The sequence below is a fragment of the Danio rerio genome, chromosome 12 (assembly GCF_049306965.1).
Source record: "Danio rerio strain Tuebingen ecotype United States chromosome 12, GRCz12tu, whole genome shotgun sequence".
Lineage (NCBI taxonomy): Eukaryota > Metazoa > Chordata > Actinopteri > Cypriniformes > Danionidae > Danio > Danio rerio.
This window is the reverse complement of record NC_133187.1, coordinates 49,113,974-49,125,000: the sequence shown is the minus strand read 5'-3', so window position 1 is coordinate 49,125,000 and position 11,027 is coordinate 49,113,974. Positions and strand designations below refer to the sequence as shown.

Genomic DNA, 11,027 nt, shown 5'->3' with positions numbered 1-11,027 from the left:
ATTGTATTTTTAATGGCCATGTCATACAAAAATCGGTCAAGGTGTAAATAAATGTAAAACAAATTCACGAGTTAAACAGCGTTGCTGAAGATTTGAATAAGAAATATTTGTGTAAGTATTGCAGTTGCAGGAATTCAGAGGTATTTTTTGCAAGTTTTGCTGAGCCTAGGAAAGATTGGCTGTCAGCTCGGCTTTGACTTTGTCTTCTGATTGAATGACAGGTTGTTATGCTGCTGCTTTTTTCTTAAAAAGATACAGTGGAAGAAAAAGGACTGAACATGGAAACTGTAAAGCCTAATTTAACCCAGTGTGTGAAGTTGTGGACGTATAGCAGAAGCAAATACAAGCACCATATATATATATATACATACACACACATACATAAAGTTGAAGTCAGAATTATTAGCCCCCTTGTTTATTTTTTTCCCCAATTTCTGTTTAACGGAGAGATTTTTTTTTCCAGCACATTTATAAACATAATAGTTTTAATAACTCATCTCTAATGGCTGAGTAAATAATATTTGACTAGATATTCTTCAGAACACTTCTATACAGCTTAAAGTGACATTTAGAGGATTAACTAGGTTAATTAAGGTAAAGTTAGGGTAAATAGGCAAGTCATTGTATAACAGTGGTTTGTTCTGGAGACAATCCAAAACTAATATTGCTTAAGGGGGCTAATAATATTGACCTTAAAATGGCTTTAAAACAATTAAAAACTGCTTTTATTCTAGCCGAAATAAAACAAATAAGACTTTCTCCAGGAGAAAAAATATTATCAGACATACTGTAAAACTTGCCTGACTCTGTTTAATGTAATTTAGGAAATATTAAAAAAACAAATATTCAAAGGGTGGCTAATAATTCTGTGTGTGTGTGTGTGTGTGTGTGTGTGTATATATGTATATGTATATGTTTGACCCTGGACCACACAAATGAAATTTTGAGTTATATGTTCTCTAAAAGGTAAATAAATAAGCTTTCTATTAATGTATGGTTTGTTAGAATTAGATATTAATGAAGCCATCTGAAAGTCTGTAATCTGAGGCTTCAGAAATTAAATAAACAATATTCTGCTGTTAAATTTAAAAACAAATATAAAAATCACCTTTAAAGCTGAAAAAATAAGATTTGATATATTAAAATGTATATTTACTTATATTTTGATTTGAAAAATTAAGTTTGACTAATTACATATATATATTTAAATATACAGTTAAAGTCAGAATTATTAGCCCCCCTGAATTATTCACCCGTTTAAATTTTTCCCTAATTTCTTTTTAATAGAAAGCAGATTTTCTCAACACATTTCTAAACATAATAGATTTAATAACTCATCTCTAATCCGTAGCGTATGAGTGTGTGTGCGAGTGTGTGTGTGGATGTTTCCCAGAGATGGGTTGCAGCTGGAAGGGCATCTGTTGCGTAAAAACTTGCTGGATAAGTTGGCGGTTCATTCCGCTGTGGCGACCCCTGATTAATAAAGGGACTAAGCCGACAAGAAAATGAATGAATGAATATTTAAAATGAAGATTAAGTTTTGTTAAATTTACATATATTTACGTATAATATATTTAAAGTTGAACAAAATAAGTTCTGATATATTTACTTGTGATATATTTACATATAGGCAGTGCTGTGGCGCAGTGGGTAGCGCTGTCACCTCACAGCAAAAAGGTCGCTGGTTTAGGTTCCGGCTGGGTCAGTTGGTGTTTCTGTGTGGAGTTTGCATGTTCTCCCCATGTTGGCGTGGGTTTCCTCTGGGTGCTCCGGTTTCCCCCCACACTCGAAACACATGCGCTACAGGTGAATTGACTAAGCTAAATTGTATCCGCTGCGTAAAACATGTGTTGGATAAGTTGGCGGTTCATTCCGCTGTGGCAACCCCTGATAAATAAAGGGAGTAAGCCGTAAAGAAAATGAATGAATGAATACTGACATATATTTAAAACTGAACAAATTAAGTTTTGATATATTTACATGAAAATGTTCCCTGAAAGTGCTTAAATTTGACTTTGGAAGACTTTGTAGGAAACCTGAGATAGACGCAGACACTGATCTGAGATCTGTCCAGTGATGGAAATAAGCCTGATTGCTGATTTCACTGCAGAAATAAAGAGTCAGTGCTGTGGAGTTTAGATGGTTCAGCTCTTCATCATCAGCGCTGCTAATGAGCCTGTGTTTCCTGCTGAGCCGATGATAAGAGTCCCAGTAAATACGGTTGTCTGAACACGCCAGGCCTGAAGAAATCAACATCAAGACCATTTACTCGCGGTTTTTCACCTTCCCTAAAGATGTGCAATCTTCAGCTCTTTACAACAAGTGTGGCAAAGTAGATATTTACATCATCACATTATATCAGATGCAACTTGTTGTAGCATACTAGAATAAAATACTCCAACTAAAAATCTTGATGGCGTGTTATTTACTACAATTTAATACAATTTAAATGTATTTTTTCTAATAATTCAATGCAGTCATCAATTACTCCCTTTATATTAAACAAAAAGACTACATTACCCATGATGCTGTGCAGACCATTCCACCTATCAGAGTGTGGCAGGAGTCCTTTAGACACTCCCATGTCTGACCTCCACCGATGCATTTCTGATGTGTTTCTTGTGTTCCTGCAGGCCGAGTGATGAGTGTGACCCGAGTGTGAGAGCAGATGCGTATGTGGATGACCTCTCCGCTGCTGTGGACGCCATATTGACCAATCGCTGATCTATAACTGATGATCACTGATGCTGTACTGTAGCGCCTCTCATGCAGATGCACTGACGGAATAACTGTGAAAGAGACTCATAGTAGACCGGTTTAACTCATTTCTCAAATCTGTTTAGGGACGAGTTTTGAAAAGTGATGTTCCTGTGTTTATTAAAGCTGTGGTGAAAAAAAACTTTGAGAAATCCATTCTGAGCTGAGTTTATAACAGCAGAGGGCGCTCTAGGCTAGAGTTTAACAGGAGAGCGCGATCTAGAGTGCCATCTGCTGTTAAACTCTAGCCTAGAGCGCCCTCTGCTGTTAAGCACTAGCCTAGAGCGCCCTCTGCTGTTAAACTCTAGCCTAGAGTGCCCTCTGCTGTTAAACTCTAGCCTAGAGCGCCCTCTGCTGTTAAACACTAGCCTAGAACGCCCTCTGCTGTTAAACTCTAGCCTAGAGCGCCCTCTGCTGTTAAGCACTAGCCTAAAGCGCCATCTGCTGTTAAACTCTAGCCTAGAGTGCCCTCTGCTGTTAAACTCTAGCCTAGAGCACTCTCTGCTGTTAAACACTAGCCTAGAACGCCCTCTGCTGTTAAACTCTAGCCTAGAGCGCCCTCTGCTGTTAAACTCTAGCCTAGAGCGCCCTCTGCTGTTAAACACTTGCCTAGAGCGCCATCTACTGTTAAACACTAGCCTAGAGCACCATCTGTTGTTAAAGACTAGCCTAGAGCACCATCTGTTGTTAAACACTAGCCTAGAGTGCCATCTGCTGTTAAACACTAGCCTAGAGTGCCGTCTGCTGTTAAACACTAGCCTAGAGCGCCATCTACTGTTAAACACTAGCCTAGAGCACCATCTGTTGTTAAACACTAGCCTAGAGTGCCATCTGCTGTTAAACACTAGCCTAGAGGACCATCTGATGTTATACACTAGCCTAGAGTGCCGTCTGCTGTTAAACACCAGCCTAGAGCGCCGTCTGCTGCTAAACACCAGCCTAGAGCGCCGTCTGCTGCTAAACACTAGCCTAGAGCGCCGTCTGCTGCTAAACACTAGCCTAGAGCGCCATCTGCTGTTAAACAGTAGCCTAGAGCGCCGTCTGCTGCTAAACACTAGCCTAGAGCGCCGTCTGCTGTTAAACACTAGCCTAGAGCGCCGTCTGTTGTTCAACACTAGCCTAGAGCACCATCTGCTGTTAAACACTAGCCTAGAGCACCATCTGTTGTTAAACACTAGCCTAGAGTGCCATCTGCTGTTAAACACTAGCCTAGAGGACCATCTGATGTTATACACTAGCCTAGAGTGCCGTCTGCTGTTAAACACCAGCCTAGAGCGCCGTCTGCTGCTAAACACTAGCCTAGAGCGCCGTCTGCTGCTAAACACTAGCCTAGAGCGCCATCTGCTGTTAAACAGTAGCCTAGAGCGCCGTCTGCTGCTAAACACTAGCCTAGAGCGCCGTCTGCTGTTAAACACTAGCCTAGAGCGCCGTCTGTTGTTCAACACTAGCCTAGAGCACCATCTGCTGTTAAACACTAGCCTAGAGCACCATCTGCTGTTAAACACTAGCCTAGAGCGCCATCTGCTGTTAAACACTAGCCTAGAGCACCATCTGCTGTTAAACACTAGCCTAGAGTGCCATCTGCTGTTAAATACTAGCCTAGAGCGCCATCTAATGGTCAACTAGCCTAGAGCGCCACCTTTTGTTCAAAACTAGCCTAGAGCACCGTCTGCTGTTAAACTAGCATGGAGTATCATCTGCTGTTAAAACTAGCCTAGAGCACCATCTACTGTTTAAACTAGCCTAGAGCACCATCTGCTGTTAAACACTTGCCTAGAGCGCCATCTGCTGTTAAAACTAGTCTAGAGCGCCATCTTATGTTCAAAACTAGCCTGGAGCACCATCTGCTGTTAAACCCTAGCCTAGAGCGCCATCTGCTGTTAAACACTAGCCTAGAGCGCCATCTGCTGTTAAGCACTAGCCTAGAGCGCCCTCTGCTGTTAAACACTAGCCTAGAGCACCCTCTGCTGTTAAACACTAGCCTAGAGCGCCCTCTGCTGTTAAACTCTAGCCTAGAGCGCCATCTGCTGTTAAACACTAGCCTAGAGCACCATCTGCTGTTAAACACTTGCCTAGAGCGCCATCTTATGTTCAAAACTAGCCTGGAGCACCATCTGCTGTTAAACCCTAGCCTAGAGCGCCCTCTGCTGCTAAACACTAGCCTAGAGCGCCATCTACTGTTAAACACTAGCCTAGAGCGCCGTCTGCTGCTAAACACTAGCCTAGAGCGCAAATCTACTGTTCAAAACTATCCTAAAGCACCATCTTATGTTTAAAACTATCCTAGAGCATCATCTGCTGTTGAACACTAAGCTCAGAATCAATTTCTCAAACTGTTTTTCAGCACAGCTCTAATTGTTTATGCACTGATTGTTTGATACATGTTTGCATGAATAAATCTGATGATCAATCTCGTTAATGCAGAAAGACTCGTTTACGCTTCTCTCCTGCGTTTCTCCGCTGTCTGAGCTTCATTCAACACAATAGCTGGAAATCTCTGGTGTCGCTCTCAGGAACTGTATGATGTGGAGGAGATGAAACGCTGCAGAACAAACTCCACGCAGATCTTTTGTCAAACTGGAGCAGAGGTCACACACGCACACACACACAGAGCTCAGTTTCACACGCATCCTCTCAGTCGGGTTCAGGAGGGAAGCGTCTGCTGCAGGATTTCACAACACACTCCATCTGAAGCCCAGTAAAGCAATGCTGGGGCTCATGTTCTCATCTAAAAGCGTTCTCAGTTTCTCCAGGGTCATTTACTGTGGCGTGTTCATCAGAAATAATTTATCACAGAATTAATATCACGTTAATAATAAAAAAATAGTGATAATTATATTTGTATAGCGCCTGTAAACTGAATTTTCAATACATTTTACACTTAAAAAAGACAAGGAAAGCCAAAAAAAAACAGTTATGCAGAAGATAAAAATTATATATATATATATTAGGAGTGTAATGGATTCCGGTTGATCCGTGATTTGTATGGATCACAACCCACAGTTCGGAACACACGTGACCTGCGGATTAATACATTTTTTACATGTAGATTAATCCTAAATGTGTAACGATCGCAGAGATCGTTTCTCACATCTTTCAAATCACATGTATGAAAGCATTTAGGCTTTCCTGTAGAATATAAAGATGGATTATTGGAGATGTGGTGGGTTTCTTAGGTTACTAAAAGTGTTTTCTGTGTCTAGTTGTTGAGCCTGCATTAATGCATTCAGTGCACGATTAATCATTAAAAGATCAGGATCTAAACACCCACGCACATTCAATTATAAATGATGGTGATTTGCATGTGTTTATTAATCCTTCCAATCGCTGCATTCATGTGTTTGAAAAATGCAAAAATCAAGAACGAGATTGAGTCTTTACAAACAGTCAAATAACACAGCAGTACTGGGGTCCGTTCTTCGTACGTGGTTTACTCAGTTAGCTGGATTTGGATGTTGACGATTTGACACGATCCAGGATCGTTTCGTTCTTCAAAGCTGATCCGAGAGTTGTTGTCATAGCAACAGTTCTGCTAGATCAAACCTGCTCGGCAGCAGGTTCAATTCATATAAACAGGATTAGATCGGCTCAGTTCATGCAAAGAAAGTACTGTACCAAAATGCTGATATTTCTTACAGTAGTAGTTATATACACTTGGGAAAATGGTAACTTTAAAAAACAAAAAAAAAAATTGTTTAAACGTATGAGGCTGTTTTAGTTTTGAACAAGTTTTTTTTTTACTCAACTTCACAAGGCTAGAAGTGTGAGGCTGTAGTTGAAGAATGGTGTATATATATATATATATATATATATATATATATATATATATATATATATATATATATATATATATATATATAACCAATAAAAATCACTTTCAGCATACAGATCCTGCCTGTAATCATTGTAATTCCACCCCAGCCACTCATGCACATTTGTCTTGGTCTTGTATAAAGCTTAAATGCTTTTGGGAGACTATTTTTAAATCTTTTAAAATATTTTTTTTTGTGTGTGTGTGTGTGTGTATATATATAAGTCAGAATTATTAGCCCCCCTAAATTATTAGACCGCTTGTTTATTTTTTCCCCAATTTCTGTTTAACGGAGAGCAGATTTCTTCAACACATTTCTAATCATAATAGTGTTAATAACTCATCCCTAATAACTGATTTATTTTATCTTTGCCATGATGACAGTAAATAATATTTGACTAGATATTCTTCAAGACACTTCTATACAGCTTAAAGTGACATTTAAAGGCTTAACTAGGTTAATCAGGTTAACTAGGCAGGTTAGGGTAATTAGGCAAGTTATTGTATAATGATGGTTTGTTCTGTAGATTAATGAGAAAAATAAAGCTTAAAAGGGGTCACAATATTGTCCCTAAAATGGTTCATAAAAAATGTAAAACTGCTTTTATTCTAGCCGAAATAAAACAAACAAGACTTTCTTTAGACGACAAAATATTATCAGACACACTGTGAACATTTCCTTGCTCTGTTAAACATCATTTGGAAAATATTTAAAAAAGAAAAAAATCAAAGAGGGCTAAAAATTCTGACTTCAACTGTATATGTACCCTTGCCCACTGATTGCCATTTTAGGAATTTTTGCCCACGTCAGATAATTTTATGAAATATCATCTGATTGCCTTTATTGTGCTCCTGGCCAAACGACTAATATTGCTTAGGTGGAAGGATCAAAAACCTCCAACCCCAACACAGTGAATCCGTGATGTCCTCTTCTTCGTTAAGTTGGAAAAATTAGACTGTCTAGAGGTTCATCTAACCAGTTTAAGAATATTTGGAACCCATTTAGGAAATATAGCCAATAACATGTTTTATTGTCAACTACACACCAAGTCCTTGTTCCAGCAAATCGATTCATTTTCTTTTCTAAGTGCAAAGTAGAGTGTGTTGTGTGCTTGTACAATTGTAGTTTTTGTTAAGCCACAGTATTATTTACATTTTTATTTGTTGGTATGTTTTTTTTATATGTCTGTTTCTCATTGTATGCGCTTAAGTTGATACTATCTATACTTTTTGAAATATAATTTTGTTATCTATTTTTTACTATAATTTGCTATAAAAGTTATAAATAAATAAATAAAAATTACACATACACCTCACAAATAGGCAAGTCTAAAAAAGCGATTTGCCTAAAAAGTGACTTTAAACCCTGAAAATGAAACTACAGTCAAATAATTTGGTGGGACAAAATCTTTAAACTGTTCATTGATCATTTGCATTAATTATTTAGTCGAAAAATATGTCAAACGGCATGAATAAAATTGCTTAATTTAATTGACTAGCAGGGCGTCACGGTGGCACAGTGAGTAGTACGATCGCCTCACAGCAAGAAGGTCGCTGGTTCGAGTCTCAGCTGGGTCAGTTGGCATTTCTGTGTGGAGTTTGCATATTCTCCTCGTGTTGGTGTGGGTTTCCCCAGGGTGCTCCGGTTTCCCCCACAGTCCAAACACATGTGCTATAAGGGAATTGATGAACTACATTGTCCGTAGTGTATGAGTGAGTGGGTGTTTCCCAGTGCTGGATTATGGCTGGAAGGGCATCCGCTCTTGGAATAGTTAGCGGTTCATTCCGCTGTGGCCATCACTGATAAATTAAGGTACTAAGCAGAAAAGAAAACGAATGAATTAAAGAGACTTGCGTTTGCTCTAAATGTCATATCTTGAAGCACAGATCCTGCAGTAATGTACACAGCTCTGGATCTTCACAGTTATATGCTGCTCAGAGACCTGCAATCAGACTGTGTTTACCAGATAACCTCATAACTGAGTGGATAGAGGGAGAACAAGGGCGTTCAGAAAGTGTTGAACACAGAATCCTGGTGCAGATTGACTTGAGATGAAGCAGACGCAGCGGCGCGTGCGCACACGAGCCTCTATTGTTGAAGTTTAATGAGTGACATATGAGCTGCTGCTGAAATGACTGTAAACAGACACGGTGTGCAGGAAGTCTAAAGCTCTCTGTCACATCAGTGCTCTGGGTGAGTTCATTCTGGATCATTTCACAGCATGTTCAGATCATGAAGCGTCACTGCTCCTCTATAGCTCACTGCACTACACACACCGCAATGATCAACTCACTGGACACTGGAGCCCAGTTGTAAGAGCAACACATACAGTAATATGACTTCTAGTTAATCATCTGGAAAAGTGTCAGAAGGTGGATTTCTCCCATGAATCATCTGTTGATCTGCATCCCAATCATCACAAACACTGCAGAAGACCTACTGGAACCAGCATGGAGCCAACATTCTAACTGAAATCAGTCAAGTTTGGTGAAGGAGAAATCATGGTTTGGGGTTACATTCAGTATGTGGCACTATCATGTCTTTTTCAAGGACACAGCTGCTTTAGAAATTCATTTTCATAAATGTGAGAAGATTAAAGGGGAGCTGAATCTCCAGCACTATTCTATAAAACATCACAATGTCCTTTCCTGCAATATCTGAATACTGTATATATTCTGTGCTGAATTCATTATAGAAATCCAGTCCTTTGTAACAGTGGTCGCACATAAAAATTTAAATAAAATATGTACACCTATTGACCTTATTCTAAAATGCGGAAGTGCGCCTGTTTTCGCGATTGTCTTAGAACTTCCGTTTCAGTCGCCTATGGGAGAAATGACGAGGAATAATAAACGGCAAAAAACAGTCAAACTACTTGCTCTACAAACAAATGTTTGCATGACTATACAGACCAAGTAGAATAATATAACAAGGAAATATCAGTTTACAACATCAAACAGCGAAACGAGCAGTTTTTAATGTCTAAAAATGAATGGAAGTGAATGAGACCGGAAGTCTCGTGCCAAAAAGATTCAAATGGCAGCGCCCGCTCGTCTGCGGAGAATAAGATCAATATAAGTGACCCAAACAGTGTTATATGTCTTAACACACACACAAAAAAAGGTTCCACTTTATATTAAGTGTCCTTAACTACTATGTACTTACATCAAAAAATAAATACAATGTACTAACTGTGTTTATAATGTATTTGAGAACACTTGTGGTGCTTTTGAGTTGGGATAGAGGTTGGGTTATGGACAGGTAGTGGTGGGCAAAGCGAGGCTTCGTGAAACACTGAAACTATCGAAGCAAATGTGTCGAAGCTTAGAAACGTTTCGAAACACCACTCTACGGTGACACCTAGTGGTCATTTTATCTGTATTTCACTGAAACAGCTTCAGCAAAGAACAGTTGAGCAAATTGATGTATCAAACCCCACTTTGTAGCCTTGAATCATCAGATGGTTTAGTTGAGCGGTTTGAGTACGTGACTACCATGCAGGAAAAATGGGTTGGAATCCAAACTGTCACAAGTGTGTTGAAATGCTTTAATACCAGTTGGTAATGCTTTGTTATTGTATCGTTTTGTTTCAACATTGCTCTGACATACGAATAAACATTTGTAAATAAATTTGTATTTTGTTCATAAAACAGGGTTGTTACTAGATCAGATACAGTTGTGGCCAGAAGTTAACAATAATTATTTATATTATTAATTAAATTTCCCATTGTATTTTATTAACGTCTATCCAAAACCTAAACCCATCACAGTACTGTAAAAATATGAATTATTGTTTTACAGTGTTACAAAAATGATGCTAAATTGATGGTGTATCCGCAGCTGTATCCTATCTAGGCTACACCCTAAAACAGTAACATGATTAAAATACATAAAATCATGATTTTGGAGTATTTGTATTAGTCGAGATTCGAACTCAAAATAAATTCGAAGTAGTTCCACAGTGCACACGCACGGTCCACTAGGCCATACAAGTCGAAGACTTAATAAAGATCATGCCAGTGAAATGCAGAATTCTCCGGGTCTTGAAACGCCTCTGAAATGATCGATGCTTTGAATCGCTTTTGTCACGTGACCAAGTGTTTCGAAACACTTTAGTCACGTGACCTGGGTGTTTCGGATCATGCTTCGGTGCAGTGTTTCGAAACACTTGCGCTTCGGGATCTCGACACTGTGTCGAAACGTCAGTTTCACGTCAGCCATCCCTATGGACAGGTTTGGTGGAATGGGTAGGTTTAAGGGTGGGTTAAGGTGTAAGGGATGGTCAACAGTGCATTTACAAATGTAATTACAAAAGTAATTACAGATGCAATTGCATACATGTATTTAATCAAGCATAAGTACACAGTAAATACATGCATTTACACAATAAGTACATTGTACATTAATTCCTGTGTAAGTACATATTAGTTAAGGCCACTTAATATAAAGTGGGACCAA

General features: G+C 39.0%; 1 protein-coding gene across 2 annotated transcripts in view; it reads left to right on the top strand.

Moving 5' to 3' along the window:
- lhpp (phospholysine phosphohistidine inorganic pyrophosphate phosphatase) overlaps positions 1-5,171 on the top strand; it is a 12,975-nt gene extending 7,804 nt beyond the window's left edge. The window contains exons 7-8 of one of the 2 annotated variants that reach the window (XR_012387452.1): positions 2,634-2,919; positions 3,881-5,171. Coding sequence is in view for 1 of the 2 variants with exons in the window: in NM_001098781.1 (NP_001092251.1) it covers positions 2,634-2,724 (91 nt within the window). In the remaining variant the exon portion in view is untranslated. 2 annotated transcript variants of the gene reach the window in all.
- Positions 5,172-11,027: the final 5,856 nt, after the last annotated feature.